Source organism: Tachyglossus aculeatus, chromosome 27 (genome assembly GCF_015852505.1).
Source record: "Tachyglossus aculeatus isolate mTacAcu1 chromosome 27, mTacAcu1.pri, whole genome shotgun sequence".
In the NCBI taxonomy this organism is placed as follows: domain Eukaryota; kingdom Metazoa; phylum Chordata; class Mammalia; order Monotremata; family Tachyglossidae; genus Tachyglossus; species Tachyglossus aculeatus.
The window spans coordinates 5,043,435-5,060,640 of record NC_052092.1 but is presented as its reverse complement, the minus strand read 5'-3'; the positions used below and the strand labels follow the sequence as shown (position 1 = coordinate 5,060,640).

General features: G+C 56.9%; 1 protein-coding gene and 1 long non-coding RNA gene across 2 annotated transcripts; one reads left to right on the top strand and one right to left on the bottom strand.

The window, feature by feature from the left end:
- Nucleotides 1–6,954: 6,954 nt before the first annotated feature.
- Nucleotides 6,955–16,427, top strand: CD4 (CD4 molecule). Its single transcript, XM_038768053.1, has 11 exons — nucleotides 6,955–7,016; nucleotides 9,998–10,092; nucleotides 10,729–10,877; nucleotides 10,996–11,184; nucleotides 12,071–12,226; nucleotides 13,614–13,895; nucleotides 14,018–14,359; nucleotides 14,617–14,838; nucleotides 15,227–15,345; nucleotides 15,580–15,647; nucleotides 15,868–16,427. Exons 3-11 carry the CDS (start codon nucleotides 10,826–10,828, stop codon nucleotides 15,896–15,898), a joined length of 1,461 nt encoding a protein of 486 aa, XP_038623981.1. The 5' UTR covers nucleotides 6,955–7,016; nucleotides 9,998–10,092; nucleotides 10,729–10,825; the 3' UTR covers nucleotides 15,899–16,427.
- On the bottom strand, nucleotides 14,206–16,866 carry LOC119946631. The gene is made up of 3 exons (XR_005456433.1): nucleotides 16,819–16,866; nucleotides 14,538–14,714; nucleotides 14,206–14,343 (listed from the first exon to the last, which is right to left on the bottom strand). It is a non-coding gene; the product is annotated as an uncharacterized LOC119946631 (long non-coding RNA).
- Between the last annotated feature and the right edge of the window lie 340 nt (nucleotides 16,867–17,206).

The window sequence follows — 17,206 nt, the reverse complement described above, 5'->3', positions numbered from 1 at the left end:
CTTGTCCGTCTCCCCCTTCTAGGCTGTGAGCCCGCTGTTGGGTAGGGACCGTCTCTCTATGTTGCCAACTTGTACTTCCCAAGCGCTTAGTCCAGTGCTCTGCACACAGTAAGCGCTCAATAAATACGATTGATTGATTGATATATACAGGCGACCCATGACCTCTGGCTTGTAACCCCCCCAGTGCTTAGAACAATGTGCCAGGCACTTTTCTAAGAACTGGGGTAGATAAAAGCTAATCAGGTGGGATTGTACTTCCCAAGCGCTTAGTCCAGTGCTCTGCACACAGTAAGCGCTCAATAAATACGATTGATGATGATGATAAATACGATTGAATGAACGAATTAATAATGTTTTGTTTTGTTGTCTGTCTCCCCCTTCTAGGCTGTGAGCCTGCTGTTGGGTAGGGGCCGTCTCTAGATGTTGCCAACTTGTACTTCCTAAGCGCTTAGTCTAGTGCTCTGCACACAGTAAGCGCTCAATAAATATGATTGAATGAATGAATGAATAATATGTTTTGTTTTGTTGTCCGTCTCCCCCTTCTAGACTGTGAGCCCGCTGTCGGGTAGGGACCGTCTCTAGATATTGCCAACTTGGACTTCCCAAGCGCTTGGTCCAGTGCTCTGCACACAGTAAGCGCTCAATAAAGACGACTGAATGAATGAAGGAAGGAAAACAAAACACGCGGACAGGTGTCAACAGAATAAATAGAAATAAAGCTAGATGCACATCATTAACAAAATAAATAGAATAGTAAATAGATACAAGTAAAAGAAATGGAGTCAGAGGTCACGGGTTCGAATCCAGGCTCCGCCACATGTCTGCTGAGTGACCTTGGGCAAGTCACTTCACTTCTCTGAGCCTCGGTTACCCCATCTGTAAAATGGGGACTAAGACTGTGAGCCGCACGTGGGGCAACCGGATCACCTTGTATCCCCCCAGCGCTTAGAACAGCGCTTTGCACATAGTAAGCGCTTAACAAATGCCAACATTATGATTACCTGTACATATCTATTCTATTTATTTTATTTTGTTAGTATGTTTGGTTCTGTTCTCTGTCTCCCCCTTCTAGACTGTGAGCCCGCTGTTGGGTAGGGACTGTCTCTATGTGTTGCCGACTTGTACTTCCCAAGCGCTTAGTACAGTGCTCTGCATACAGTAAGCGCTCAATAAATACGATTATTGATTGCTTGATTATTATTATAAATAGAGTAACAGTCGTTCATTCATTCAGTCCCCACCCACTGCTGCTCCTCCCATCCCATCCCAATCCCATTCCATCCCATCTCATCCCATCCCATAGCAGGCCGCAGCCCGAGCAGATGGCGCCCCCTCGTGGCCGTTTCGAGGAGCGTCCAGCATCTGGGGTGGGGGTGGGGGGGTCCCCGGGGCCTGTCATCATCATCAATCGTATTTATTGAGCGCTTACTATGTGCAGAGCACTGTACTAAGCGCTTGGGAAGTACAAATTGGCAACATATAGAGACAGTCCCTACCCAACAGTGGGCTCACGGTCGGGGGAGTGGAAGGGGCAAGGCCTGGCATCGCCCAGCCCTGACCCCCCCTGCTTGGCAGAACAGCAGAGCAGAGCAATCAATCAATCAATCAATCGTATTTATTGAGCGCTTACTGTGTGCAGAGCACTGTACTAAGCGCTTGGGAAGTACAATTTGGCAACATATAGAGCAGGCCCGCAAATATCGACCGGGGCGACTCAGTACCGGATCCACAACGTTTTTCAGGGAGCCCTGACCCACCCAAAAGTTTACTAGCTCACCCAAACCGTCACTGGCCCAGCCAAACGTTTACTAACTTACTCAGACGGTTACGTGCCCACCCGAACGGTTACTTTCGAGACCCGAAGGCTGCTCTGAGAGCCATCCCCAGGCTCCTTAATCCATCAGTCGGGGGTATTTATTGAGTGCTTACTGTGTACAGAGCACTGTACTGAGCGCTTGGGAGAGGACAATACAGCAAGAGTGGGCAGGTGTGTTCCTTGCCCTCCGGGAACTAACAATCCAGAGGGGGAGACGGACACTAAAAAATAAATGATGGAGATGGACACAAGTGCTACGGGGCTAAGAGTGGGGAGAATATTAAGAACTTAAAGGGAACAGGTCTAAGTGGTTAGGCAATGTAAGAAGGGAGAGGGAGCAGGGAAATGAGGGGAAGGGATTTAAATAAGGATTTGAAGGTGATGAGAGTAATAATAATAATAATAATAGTAATAATAATAATATTTTTCCCCAAGGCCAGAGATGGGATGCAGGGGAAAATGCTAATCATCATCATAATAATTATTATGGTACTTGTTAAGCACTTAACATAAGCCAAGCACTGTTCTGAGCACTGAGGGAGATACACGTCAGTCAGGTTGGGCACAGTCCCTGTCCCACATGGGGCTCACTGTCTTCATCCCCATTTTACAGCTGAGGTAACTGAGGCCCAGAGAAGTGACTCGCCCGAGGTCACACAGCAAACATGTGGCAGAGTCAGGATTAGAACTCAGGTCCTCCTGATTCCCAGGCCCGCGCGGTATCCATTAAGCCGTGCTGCTTTCCTAAAATGCTATTTCATGCACAGAGGAAGGGCCGGAAAAGGACCGGTCCCTGTCTATCCTATCTCTCTGAGTCTCTGCCTGTGCATGTCTCTATGTCCGTGTTTCTTCGTCTCTGCCTGGCCAGGCCCCCCTCATTCTCCCCTCACCCACAGGGTACCACCATGGGAGGTGTGGGAGGGCAGGAGGAGCTCAGCCAACGATACCAAGGCAAACATTTGCTCTGATGAAAGTGAGATACCTTTCAGCCCCACGGAGAGATAGAGAGCCGGGTTCAGGAGCTGCAGAGACTTGAGGGGTCAGGGTGGGTGAGGGATTGCTGGTGGGCAGGAGGAGGGCAGGAACCTGGATGTCCGACGGACAGAGAGGTGGATGCCCCCTTCCCCTTGTCCCGGGGCCCTGGAGGAGACCGGACTGTGGGCTTCAGGGCTGCCCCGGCAGTTGGTCGCCCGGGGCCCTGGCATACAGAGTCTGCTGGGTGACCTTGGGCAAGTCGCTTCACTTCTCTGAGCCTCCGTTACCTCATCTGTAAAAATGGGGATGAAGACTGCGAGCCCCACGTGGGACAACTTGATCACATTGTATCTCCCTCCCGCTAGCGCTTAGAACAGTGCTTTGCACATAGTAAGCGCTTAACAAATGCCATTATCATTATTATTATTATTATACAGAGAGGGAATAACCCATTTCCCTGCCAGCCTTCTTACCTACAGGTGTGTGTGTTTGTGTGCGTGTGTGTGTGTGTGTGTGTTGGAGGGAGGTAGCAAGTCTGAGAGGGAAGTGGAGTCAAAGAGCCCCCACTGTGAGCCCGTTGTTGGGTCTATGTTGCCAACTTGTACTTCCCAAGCATTTACTACGGTGCTCTGCACACTGTAAGCGCTCAATAAATACGATTGAACGAACGAATGAACGAACTGAGCCCCCAAATGTGGCAATACAGGGCACAGGTCTTGTTTTCCCCCTCCCAGCACGGCCTCGCCCCCTCTCCCCAGCTCTCCTGTCTGCTCCCCCCACCCTAGGCCCCCCAACTCTTGTTCCCTGGCCCGTACTTGGAGGGGACGGAGATACTGCGTGGGAACAGCGGGGCTGGGAGGGAGCGATGGTATGATGGTACGGTATGAATGCGGAGCCCGGGTGCGGCGGAAAATATGAACGGTTCGACCAGGCTGGGCCTTTCCCGCCACGGAGTCAGCTTTGCCCCCAGTGCGGATTTGACAGGAAGGAGCAGGAGGTCAGGGGGTGGGGTGTCACCTGGGGGAGTGGAAAAGCCTCCAAAGAAAAGGCCACCAGGTTTCTAGGAATCCCCATGTGCGCGGGGCAGGGTGGGGTGCTGGGTTCAGGTTCGCCGTGGGCCAGGGGAGCGAAGGACCTGGGCTGGGGCCAGGGTTGGGGCTGGGGGTTCATTCATTCATTCATCCAATCGTATTTATTGAGCGCTTACTGTGTGCAGAGCACTGTACTACGCGCTTGGTAAGTACAAGTTGGCAACATAGAGACGGTCCCTACCTAACAGTGGGCTCACAGTCTAGAAGGGGGATACGGAGAACAAAACAAAATACGTTAACGGAAGAAAATAAATAGAATAAATATGTACAAGTAAAATAAATACATACAGCAATAAATACATACAAACATATATACATACGTTTGGGGTTGGATCTGGGGTGGGCTGGGGCTGGGTGTCCTGAGTATTTGATTGATTCGCTTGTCGGCTTGGGGAGAGACTTGCCGCATAAAAATAATAATAACTGTGGCATTTGTTCAGCACTGTGTGCCAAGACTGTTTTAAGCCCTGGAGTAATAAATAATAATAATAATAATGGTATTTGTTAAGCGCTTACTATGTGCAAATCACTGTTCTAAGCTCTGGGGAGGTTACAAGGTGATTAGGTTGTCCCACGGGGGGCTCACAGTCTTAATCCCCATTTTACTGATGAGGGAACTGAGGCCCAGAGAAGTCAAGTGGCTCGCCCAAAGTCACACAGCTGACAAGTGGCAGAGCCGGGATTTGAACCCATGACCTCAGACTCCGAAGCCCGGGCTCTTTCCACTGAGCCACACTGAGTAGATACAAGGTAATTAGGTGGACACGGTCCCTGTCCCACCCGTGGCTCAGTCTTGATCCCCATTTACAGATGAGTTAACTGAAGCACAGAATAATCGAGTGACTCACCCAAGGTCAAGCGGCAGCTGCGCGGCAGAGTCGGGATTAGAACCCAGGTCTTCTGACTTCCCAGGCCTGTTGTCTTTCCACGAGGTCACGCTGCTTCTAAGGGGCCAAGGGGGTAGGTTTATGATTTGAGTTGGTTGGTCTTTGGGTAATTGGCCCAGAGAAGTGAAGTGACTTGCCCAAAGTCACACAGCTGACCATTGGCGGAGCCAGGATTCGAACCCATGACCTCTGACTCCAAAGCCCGGGCTCTTTCCACTGAGCCGCGCTGCTTCTCTGGCCCTGACTCTTCTCTCCCTTCAGTCACCCAGCATAGGTGCCGGTTATTGATAGTAATAACAATAATAGTACTTGTTGAATGTTTACAATGTGCCAGGCACTGGAGTAGATAATAATAATAATAATAATAATAATAATAATAATAATAATAATAATAATAATAATAATGGTATTTGTTAAGCGCTTACTATGTGCAAAGCACTGTTCTAAGCACTGGGGGAATACAAGGTGATCAGGTTGTCCCACGTGGGGCTCACAGTCTTAATCCCCATTTTACAGATGAGGGAACTGAGGCCCAGAGAAGTGAAGCGACTCGCCCAAAGTCACGCAGCTGACAGTTGGCGGAGCCGGGATTTGAACCCATGACGTCTGACTCCAAAGCCCGGGCTCTTTCCACTGAGCCTCGCCGCTTCTCCTTCATAGATACAAGTCAATCACATTGTACACCGTCTCTGTCCCACATGGGACTCACTCTCTCAATCCCCATTTTCCAGATGAGGTGACCGAGGCCCAGAGAAGTTAAATGACTTGCCTAAGGTCACACAGCAGACAGGTGACAGATGTCTTCAGTTGTCCTTCTGACTCTCAGGCCTGTGCTCTATCCGCTAAGCCACGCTGCTTCTCGGTGGGTTTAGGGCAGACCCGCTTCTGGCGGGGGAGCAGTGCAGTTTGGGGTTGTTTCCTCGGCTCCTGCCCTGCCTCGCCGTACCCCATGACCCTGGAAGGAAATCAAGACATCGGGTGGCATTTCTGGGGCCTGCCTGGTTCCACCCACCCCATCGCCAGCCCAGTGCCAGTCCTCACCGTCTGAAACACACCCACCCTCTGCCCTCTGCCCTCGGTTTGGCCCGGCTGCCAGAAGAGCCCCAGAGCCCCCCTCTAGCCCGGGCCCGGGGCTGACAGTTCCCCAGCCCCCCTGGCTGTGCAGGTGTCAGCTGTGACCTTGGGGGGCTTCGTAGCAGGGGGATAGGGGGTGGGGGAGACACTCAGTAACTCAAAGATGCTTTTTCAGAGCCCTGAAGGGTAGGAATGGGGAAGGGCAGGTGGCAGGGTGCCATGGAGCGGGCAACGGGCGATGCAGAGGGGAGAAAAGCCGAGGACGGAAATCCTCGGTGTCCGACCCTGATCTCCCGGTTGCCCTCGACCCCTCTGTGACTTGTTACCCCTCTCTGGGCTCCTGAGATACCTCCCCCCACCCCCCGCCGACCCAGAGCCCCTGGTTTCAGCCCCTATCTGGCAAAAAGCCAACCGCAGGGAGCCCGCACCTGGGATTTTCCTCACGGTTGCCCCCAAACTGAGGCCGCATCCTCCTCACCCCTCCCCGACCCCCTTAGTTTGGGCCTCAGCACCCCCCCTAAGTGTGTCCGAGAGGCTAGGGGTGGCCGACCCAGGGCTCTTGGAACTTTAGCCATCCCCTGCCTCAGTTTCCTCTCAGCTCTCCAGCCTCCCGCAAGGGGCCCCGGGGCCAGCGTGCCCTTAGAGGCGCTCGGAGACCTCTGGTGAAACAGGCACGGAATGGAGCTGGGCCGGGTCACGGAGGGTTCTGGGAACTCCCCACCTCCTCAGGCTCCTTTCCCCAAGCGGGCCCGGGGCAGCGGTGGCAGAAGGGGCTGGTGACCTGGCTCCGGGCTGGCCCACGGACGCATCCTTGGCTCTGCCCTCGGCTGTCTGTCCCCGCGTCCCTCAGGTGCCTCATCCCCGGGGCCGCGGGTGACCAGACCGGGCCGGGCCGAAGGGAGAGGAGGGGGCGGGCTGGGGGTGCCCCTGGTGCAAACAGGGCAGGCAGGGCTGACGGTGTTTCCTGTATCTCTCTCTCCAGTGCAGCATCAAGAGCCGAAATCTCTCCTCCTCCTCCTCCTCCTTCTCCTCCTCTCCACTTTGCCCCCCCCGGGCTCCCGCCTGCACCCATCTCTGCCTCGAGCTCCCCGTAGGCCGGGCATCTGGCAGAGCTGGGGCGGAGCACGTGTCACCGTGCGGAGGGCAGAGGCGAGCGGAGCCCAGAAGCTGGCGGTAAGATGGAACTCTTTTCCCATTCCCTCGGCCTCCCCCCAGCCCCCTACCATGGGGAGGTGCTAGGCCGGGGGCTTGGAGCTTCTTCAGTTCCAGTCTTGGATTGGATTTTGGTTGGGGAGGGGGTCGGGGTGTTCCTGGGGCAGTGGGACAGGGAACCGGAAAACCCAGGGGTAGCGGGAGCTGGGGATGGGGCAGAGGAGAGGACAAGGAGGAAGAGCAGAGCGGGGAGAGGTTCAGAGGGTAGGGATGGGGTGTAGGGCAGCAAAACTTGTTGCCGCTCTCTCTCCTTCGGGTCCTCTCCCTGCCCCGGGTGGCCCCAACCTCCGAGCCCCTGGGTCCCCAACCCTTCCCCAGGCCACCTCGGTGCGGGCCGGGCCAGGGGATGGACTTCCAGACGCTCCGGGGCGGAGAGGGCAGCCCTCCGGGTGACGGAGCGGTCACCGAAGACCCAAGGCGTAGAGAGGCGGTGGGCAGTCCCCCTTTGCCCCGTCTCTGGCCGAGGGGAAATGGCGGCCGATGGCGCCTGGCTCGGTGGCCGGGAGCCCTGGGGTCTGACTTGTCCCCGGCCCTCGCTGGGCCTGAGAGAAGCTGAGGGGCCTGGGGTTGGGGGTGCCCTTGGGTGGGGAAGGGTTCAACACAGACCTCCATAAACCTCCCCTGCCTCGGGGCTGGATCTGGCTCGTTGAGGGGGACAAGTTCTGGGAGTTGTTTTCCCCCTTGCCGTCCGGGGGCCGGGCCTACCCCAAAATGGTGGCCTGCCTGTCCCCGCTTGGGCTTCTGAGGATGGGCTGGGACAGACTTTCCGGGGGGACAGGACAGGGGCTTTGTCAGGGGTGACTGGGGAGAGGGGGGATCCTTTTCTGGGGTGCCTTGGGGAGAGGGGCCTTTTCTGAGATGACTCTGGGAGGAAAGGGAGATCCTTGTCTTGGGTGACTAGCAGGGTGATTTTCTGGGGTGATTTATGGGGTGACTCCTCGGGGGTAGTCTGGACCTGCTCGGTGAGGGGCCGGGAAGGAGGAAGGGAAGGCCCTTGGTCCGCTGAGGGAGGTGCGCGGCTCCAGACCACAGGGTTCCCACATAGGGCAAAGGGCGGGTCACGGGAAACCAGGGAGGGATGGGGCCGAGGGGCGGCGGGGGAAGTGGGGCAGGGGTCTGGGGGTGGTTTGGGGGCCCAGCGGGGAGGAGATGAAAGGGCCTGTGGCACCACAGACTGGCACTGTGGCAGAACCTTCTCTGCCCTCTTCCTCCCCTTTCAGCCCACCTTGGGGGCCAGCAACAGCCAGAGCGTGTGCGTCTGTGTGTGTGACGTGTGTGTGTGTGATGTGTGTGTATGTGTGTGTGTTTCTGCTGCCACTGGAACTGCTTCGGATTTCTAGGGTTCGGTTTCAGCTTGGGACCAGGAGCAAGGGTGGACAGGCGGGGGGCGGGAGGGGGAGGAGGGGGAGAGGAGAGAGGGGCAAGGGGCGGCAGGAATGGGGCAGCTGGGCAGGGCCGTGTTTTGGGGGGGTGGAGGCGGGGTCTCTGGAGGCTGTGGGAACGGGCCTCCGGCTCCCCTGAGCTCAGCGGAAACTGAGCGGCAGACAAACAAGCAGCTGGAAAACCGCAGCTTAACTGGGGGGGAGGTGGAGGGGAGAGTGGGGAGGAGGGTGGGGAAAGAGGGGAGGAGCAGGGGAGTGGGGTGAACGCAGGTGTTGTGTTCCCCCACCCCGCAGGAGAAGCGTCGTGGCCTAGTGGAAAAAGCTGGGGCCCGGGAGCCCGAGGACCTGGGTTCTAATCCCGGCTCCGCTACGTACCTGCTGTGTGACGTTTCACTTCTCTGGGCCTCGGTTCCCTCCTCTGCAAAATGGGGATTCAATACCTGTTCTCCCTCCTACTTGGACTGTGAGCTCTTTGTGGGACCTGATTATATTGTAGCTGTCCCAGCGCTTAGTACAGTGCTTAGCACATTGTATGGACATAACCAATACCACAGTGAGGAGGCGCCCCAAGGTGGAGTCTGGCTGGTCCTGAGATTGCCCCATGACCCCTTAGCCAGAGTCACAGAGCCCCCCGAGCCCCCAGCTCTTAATCTGCTGCCCTTGTCCTTGCCACCTGCCCCTGACAAAGTTCCCACAACAGGCCCAGATATGGAAAACAGAGTCACCAGCCCTCTCACATCCAGAAAACAAACAATCAATGGTATTTACTGAACACTTAGCCTAGTCGATAGACCTGCCTGGGAGTCAGAAGGACCTGGGTCCTAATCCTCACTCCACCACCTGTCTGCTGTGTGACCCTGGGCAAGTCACTTCGCTTCTGTGTGACTCAGTCACCTCATCTGTAAAATGAGATTACGACTGCGATCTCTGGGTGGGACAGGGCCCAACCTGTGTTTTCTTGTAGGCCCTTAACAAATACCATTTTTAAAAAGTAATTTACTGCGTGCGGGGCACTGAACTCCGCACTTAGGTGACTCCAGTAAAGCTAGATAACGTGATCCCTAATAATAAATAATGATGTTAATTTTGTTGCCAATTTGTTGCCAAATTGTTGCCAATTTGTACTTCCCAAGCGCTTAGTACAGTGCTCTGCACATAGTAAGCGCTCAATAAATACGATTGATGATGATGATGATGCTACTTAAGTGCTTACTATGTGCTGAGCGTCGTTCTAAGCGCTGGGAAGATACAAGCCAATCAGGTTGGACACAGTCCCTGACCCACGTGGGGCTCACAGTCTTATTCCCCATTTAACAGGTGAGGGAACTGAGGCACTGAGAAGTGAATTGACTTGCCCAAGGTCACACAGGAGGCACGTAGCGGAGCGGGATTAGAACCCACAGTCTGTGACTCCCAGCCCGTGCTCTTGCCAACAGGCCTCACCGCTTCTCCAAGAGTTTCCAATCTAGTCTGGGTACGTGGTGTAGGGGAAGGGAGAGTAGCAGGTGGGAGACGGTGGGACACTTAGGAAAGCCACCCCTGTCCACTTCTGCTTTCCAGAGTCGGCATCTCATCTTAGAAACAAGAAACTCATCTCCCCGTCCCCCCTCCGCTGCCTGCCGGGCGCCCATCCTGTTTTTCGGGGAACTCAGGAAGTGAGTGCCGGGTTAGGGGGGGATGAGAGGGGCGCGGGGGTGTGTGGTGGGCTCGGTGGGGGGATGTGGTGGGCTCGGGCCAATGCTTGGGGAGGATGTGGGAGATTTGGGGGGATGTGGGGGGCTTGGGGGGGATGTGGGGAGGGGGCGGTGGGCTGTCAGACTTGGTTCATTCACTCAATCGTATTTATGGAGCGCTTATTGTGTGCAGAGCACTGGACTTACTAAGCGCCTGGGAGATTCCGATGAAACAAGGAACAGACACAGTCCCTGTCCACAGTGAGCTTGCAGTCTAGAGACGGGGAGAATGACATCAATACAAATAAATAAATTACAGACTGTGAGCCCGCTATTGGGTAGGGACTGTCTCTATATGTTGCCAACTTGTACTTCCCAAGCGCTTAGTACAGTGCTCTGCACACAGTAAGCGCTCAATAAATACGATTGATGATGACGGTAAGTGCTGTGGGGCTTGTCAAGGCTACGGGGGGTCACTGGGCCCTGGATTCCCAGCTCCCCGGGACTGGACTCCCCTCTTCCTCCCCCATATCCTACCCCCACCTCCCAATGCCCTACAGTCTCTCCGGAGGCAGGTGAAGAGAAGAGCCTCCTTGTCCATCCTTACTCCTTACCCAGAGTGCCCTGAGGGTGACCAACCTCCGTGCAAGGACAGACACCGCAGGCTCCCTCAGGGGAAACTGAGGACCATCCCTTCAGACCCAACCCGGGCACCATGAACAGGGCAGGACGCCTGGCTCCGCCCCGCCTCTTGATTCTGCTGTTGGGTGCGTGCGGATACGCGTGGGTGTGGGTTTGTGTGTGGAGGGAGGACAGAAAGATTGGGATGGGGCAGTAGTGCCCCTGCCCTGACCTTTGACTCCCTATTCCCCCTCCATCCCGAAGTCCTCCCCCTCCACCCCGAAGTCCTCCTGGCAGATAGGAACAAGGAAAAGGAATTGGTTCTGGGCGAAGCTGGCAAGGAGGTCCGGCTGCCTTGCCGTTCAAAGGAGAAGAAAGATGTGGCTTTCATCTGGAAGCAGCCGGACGGGGCCATGGTCATACGCGGGGGAGGCCCGTCCGTCAAAGGAAAAGGTAGGTGGCCCCCGCCCCATCGCCCTTCCCGGACTGGGGGGCAGAGGAGAGACAGAGAGGGAGAGAGGTGGGGGAGAGTCAGAGAGGGTCAGCCGGGAGGTCACCGAGAGAGGTTGACCACAGATAGGGGGCAAAAAGGGGATGGGATGAGACCACAGCACTGGGGAGGAGAGAGCTTGGAAGGAAGATGGAATCAATCGAATTTATTGAGCGCTTACTGGGTGTACACCACTGTACAAAGTGCTTGGGGAAGTGCAATATAATGGACATTCCCTGCCTGCCAAGAGCGTACAGTCTAGACGTTAATATAAATAAACCAATGATGGATAGCTACGTAAGTGCTGTGGGGCTGGAAGGGGGAGATGAATAAAGGGAATGAAACAGGGTCATGCGGAAGGGAGTGGAAGAAAAGGCAAAGAGGGCTTTGTCAGGGAAGGCCTCTTGGGAGAGATGTTCCTTCAAGAAGGCTTTGAAGGTGAGGAGAGTGATTGTCTGATGGATATGAAGAGGGAGGGCCTTCCAGGCCAGAAACGGGACATGGGCGAGAGGTCCGCGGGGAGACAGGCGGCGTGGAGGGGCCGTGAGACAGTTGCCATTAGAGGAGCGAAGTTTGCGGGCTGGGTTATGACAGGAGAGTAGCGAGGTGAGGTAGGAGGGGGCAAGGGGATTGAGTTAAGGAAGGAAACGTTTCCTGAGAGTCCGAGGTCGGTGGACCAGATCGGGGGCCGGGGGCAGGAGGGTCAGCTGTGGATTCCACTCCGTTTTGGGAGGGGCGAAGACCTGAGGACTGGGGCCGCAGGGTCATGGCCCTGCTGGAGTCGGCTGCCCCCCACTCCCCTGCCCAGGGGGTGTTCAGGTCTCTGACCCTCGCGTCCCCTTCTCCCAGGACCGACCCAGCTCCAGAACCGAGTGATCTTTCCCGACCAAAAAGATCTGGGCAACTTCCCTTTGATCATCCAAAATGCGGAGCTGGCGGACTCCAAGACCTACTTCTGCGAGGTGGAAGGCAGCAAGAAAGAAGTCCAGCTGCTGGTGTTGAGGAGTGAGAAAGGGGCTCTTCTTCCTCACGGGGTTGAGTGGGGGTTGGTTGCTGCCAGCCCTGCCTCACTTTTCGCTCCTCCATTCCCCGACCCTTCTCGGCCTCCTATGGCGCACCCAGTGACCGCTAATAACCATGATAGCGATAATATTTAGGCGCTTACTCTGTCAAGCGCTGCTCTAAGCGCCAGGGTAGACACGAGCTAATCAGGTTGGGCACTTTCCCCGCCTCACACGGGGCTCACAGTCCTAACCCCCATTTTACAGATGAGGTAACTGAGGCTCAGAGAAGTGAAGTGAGTTGCCCAAGGTCACACAGCAGACAAGTGGAGGATCCGGGATTGGAACCCAGATCCCTCCGACTCCTAGGCCCGGGCTCTGTCCGCTAGGCCACGCTGCTTCTCTACTCTCGTGACCAGTGCTTCAGAGATCAAGGCCAGAGAGAGCCACCCAATGATGTCCATCCAAGATCAATCAATCAATCAATCATATTTATTGAGCACTTACTGTGTGCAGAGCACTGTACTAAGCGCTTGGGAAGTACAAGTTGGCAACATACAAGATGGCAGAGGGGGATGGAAAGGGGACACAGTCACGGGCTCAGAGGCCAGGCCCCGGTCACCTCCTTCCCCCACCCTCTCGAGAGGATCAGCGGATCCCGAGAAGCCGCACGGCGTAGTGGGTAGAGCATGCTCCTGGGAGTCAGGAGGTCATGGGTTCTAATCCTGACTCTGCCCCTTGCCTGCTGTGTGACCTTGAACAAGTCATTTCACTTCCTCTGGGCCTCAGCTACCCCATCTGTAAAATGGGGATTGAGACTGTGAGCCCCTTGAGGGAAAGGGACGGTGTCTAACCCGATTAGCTCGCACACCTAGCCCGGCGCTCGGCACATAGTGAGAGCCTAACGAAAGCTTAAACAAAAAATTGGTAGACAGTGAATGGTCTGTGTTGGATCGCTAGGGGAGAGTCCCGGATGGAAAAGGGGAGAGTCAGGGGTGTTGGACGATCCGGGGTGCCTCACTGGAAAGAGTTAGGGACGGAGAAGGGAGAGTCGCCGGGGGAGAATCAAAGTGTCGGACGGTCCATCCTGGGTCACTTGGAGAGAGTCAGGGACGGAGGGGGAGAATCAGAGGTTTTGGATGGTCCAGGCTGGAGGGGGTCAGGGATGGAGAGGGGAGAATCAGGGGTGTGGGATGGTTCACGCTGGGTCTCTTGGGGGAGAGTCAGGAATGGAGGGGGGAGAGTTAGAGTCGAACCTCACCACCACTGGTCGTGCATTTTGGTTTGTAGGACAGCATGGGTTGTAAACATGCAGGACATGGAGGGAACGGTGAGACAGGGGAGAGGGTGGGGGCTGAGGGTGACAGGCCACTGTTACTACTGTCCCTTAGTGTCCATCGCTGGCTTTAACCCGCTGTCCGCCTCCGGAAGTATCTCCTTGCTGACTGGCATGAGAATGAATGTGACCCTGCACGGGCAGTTATCTGTAGCCATTTTGTCTGCGGTGTTGCAAGGACCAAAAGGCAAGAAATCGAGCCCCCAGAAACTGACCTCTGACCCGCTGGTCACCCCGCCCTTGGGCATCGAGGATTCTGGACTTTGGAAATGTATCGTGTCCGTTCCCGCCAGGTCCTCTGAACCTCTGACCATGGCTTTCAACATCCAGGTGCAAGGTAAGCGGGGCAGGGCCTGGCCCCCCTTTCCCGATTACCGCCCCCGCTCCCATCCCCTCTCCCATCCCCGCTCCCCCATCCCTCCCTGCACTTCCTTTCTCTCACACCGGCTGCTCCCCCAGGCTTTCAGAAGCCCTCGGAGACGTTCTACGGAGTGGCCAATGAGTCGGTCACATTCGCCTTCCCCCTCAACTTCAAGCCCTCGGAACTGAGCGGGGAACTGGACTGGAACCAGAAGGAACCCTTCGACCTCTCGGCCACCCTCTCCCTGAAGAACGAAAAGCAGCGCTGGGTCTGGAGATCGGCGAAACTGGGGCCCACGGAGGAGGGCTCGGGCCACAACCTCAGCTTCAGGGTGAATCGCCTCCGGACCCAGCACGCCGGCTCGGGCTGCCTCCGCCTGAGGATCGAGAATCAACCCAGCGGGAAGTTGGAGCAGAAGGTCGAGCTGGTGGTGATGGAAGGTGCCCAAGTCACCCTGGGGTGGGGCTCAAACCTGTCAACTCGCTAGTCCGGCCTACAGCGTTCGCAGAACCCCCTCTCTCCCACCTCTCCCCACCACGGCCCCTCCTGTCCCTACCATCCCTCCCCTGCTCCCCCCGCAGCTCTCTCCATCTCCCCCACCGCCCCCCACATCCTCACCCCGGGCACCTCTCCCGCCAGCGGAGGAAGGCCGGGCCCAGGCCTCCTGGGCTGGGCTGACGGTCTCTCTCGTGGGCAGTATCGGTGAACCGGACGCCGGAGAGGACCCTCCCGAAGCTGAAGTGTGAGGTGCACGGCCCTGAGTTGTCCTCTTCCGCGCTGGAGGTCTGCTGGGCCCTGGGAAACAAGTCAGAGGAGTGTCAGAAGCAGCGGGTACAGGTGGAACCCGAGGAGGCCGGGATCTGGAAGTGCCAGCTCAGATCCAACAGTCAGATCCTTCTGCGAAAGATCATCCGACTGGGTGCGCCCACCCCCCGCCCCACCCTGGGGGTCAACAACTAGCTCTGGGGGCCGGGTGGGGGGGGGCTGGCTGTTTCTGGGGGTCACCAACTGTCTCTGGAAGGGACTGGGACTGTTTCTGGGAGCTGTGACTGCCTCTGGGAGCTAGGACTGTCCCTGGGGGGGCTGTGACTGTCTCTGGAGATCTCCAACTGTCTCTGGAGGGGACCGTGACTGTCTCTGGGGTTCACCAACTATCTCTGGGGGACCCTGACTGCCTCTGGAAGGCCCCGACTCTCTCTCTCTCTCTCTGTATAGTGTTGGGGGAGAGGTGCCCACCCCCCCGGGGGGAAATGCCCTGGATTCAGTCTCTGTGTGTGTCTCTCCCTCTCTCTCTCTCTCTTCCCCAGAGGAGACCAGGGTGCTGAGCAGACACCTGCTGCTGGGGAGCGGGCTGGGGGTCAGCTCCGGCCTGCTGCTGGCCATCGGGCTGGTAGTGTTTTGCTCTGCCAGGCGCCGGCACCGACGGGTAAGCGAATTCCCTTCCCCCCCAGATCCACCACTCCCTCCAATCCGCCCCTTTCCAGCAACCACCAGCGCAGAAAGCAGCAAGTTTATCCTGTATCAAGTGGCCGAGAGGGTGCCACAGCTCCTTCCTCGGCCCTGCCCGTTCTTTCCTCCGAGTGGGCCCCCCCGCCGGGGCCCTGATCCCGGGCACCTCATGCCCCTCTCTTCCCCTCCTCGCCCCCTTTTCTCCTGGCAGCAGCGGGCTGAGAGGGTATCCCAGATCAGGAGGCTCCTGAATGACAACAAGACCTGCCAGTGCCCCCAGTAAGGAGTGGTGGAGGGGGCGGGGGGCCCGGGGGAAGGAGGGCAGCGAGCCGAGATGACGAGGGATGGGGGGCAGGAGGCCCAGGGAGATTTGGGGGAGATTGTCGTGGACGAGTCACGAGTGGGGATTCGGGAAAGGAGGTGCAGGGTATGGGATGGAGTGGGGCTGGGGTAGGGCTCACTTCTAATCCCTTTTCCCTCTCTCCCTCTCTCTCTCTAGCCGATTCCAGAAGCGAGGTTTCCCCGTGTGAGCCTCTGGGTCACCCCCTCCCCTCGCTGCCAGCCTTCCGGCCTGTCTCTGTGCCACCCGCCCCGGGAAGCCCAGGCGGGCAGCCCGGAGGCAGGATGTACGGAGCCGGGTCAAGCCGACTTCTGCCAATCCCCCGCCCCACGGTCCTCTGGTACAGGATAAACTTTCTGCTTCCTAAACAGCCTGGACCACCCCTCCTGCCTCTCCATCCCCTGCCCGCCCCTTCCCCGTGGCCCGGATCCGGCCTTGGGACGCCCAACTTTCCCGCCCCTGACCCACTGGAGGTCATCTCGTCCATCCCCCTGCCTTCAGGCCGGACCGCACCACCCAAACAGGCTGATGGGCGCGCCCGGGGAAGCAGGCGCTCCCTCTGGAAGTCTCCCTTCGATCCCGCCCGCTGCTGTTTCAGCCCCGTTTTCTCTTGTTCTGTCCTCAGTGGAGGAGTGGGGGCCACCGACCCCTGGAAAATTCCCCTTCAGAGTACTGAAGATGTGGTCGCCGGGCAGCCGCTTCTCCCGCACTTCCTCCATCCCCGTGCCCCCTTTCCCCAGGGCCCTGAGCCCACGGGAAAATTAGCAATAAACCTCTCAAGAGATTGATCAGGGTCTGTCCTGTTCTGCGTCAGCAGCTGTTCTGGGGGGTGGAGGGGCTCTTGAGGCTGGGTAGACCCACACCTGCTGGGGGGTGAGGTCCTGGGGTGGGGGCTGTCAATCAATTGTATTTATTGAGCACTGTACTAAGCGCTTGGGAAGTCCAAGTTGGCAACATATAGAGACAGTCCCGACCCAACAGCGGGCTCACGGTCTAGGAGGGGAAGCTTTGGATCTGGGGAGAATCCTATTTATTGCGGCAAGGGTGGTCCTAGAACCCTATTCATTGGGGGCTGTGGGGGTGGGATGCTTAGGGCCTTAGAACACGGACCTGGGAATCAGAAGGTCATGAGTTCTAATCCCGCTCCACCGCTTGTCATCCGTGTGGTCCACCGCTTGTCTGCCGTGCGGCCCTGGGCAAGTCACTTCACTGCTCTGGGCCTCAGTTCCGTCACCTGTAAAATGGGGGTGAAGACTGTGAGCCCCATGGGGGACGGGGACCGTGCCCAACCCAATTTCCTTGTACCCACCCCAGCGCTTAGTACAGTGCTTGGCACACAGGAAGTGCTTAACGAACACCACAATTATTATTATTCATAGAACTCTATTCGTTGGGGTACGGAAAGGGGGGCTGAAGATCTGGATAGAACCGTAGTCATTGGAACATTTTTTGTATGGCATTTGTTAAGCGCTTACTATGTGCAAAGCACTGTTCTAAG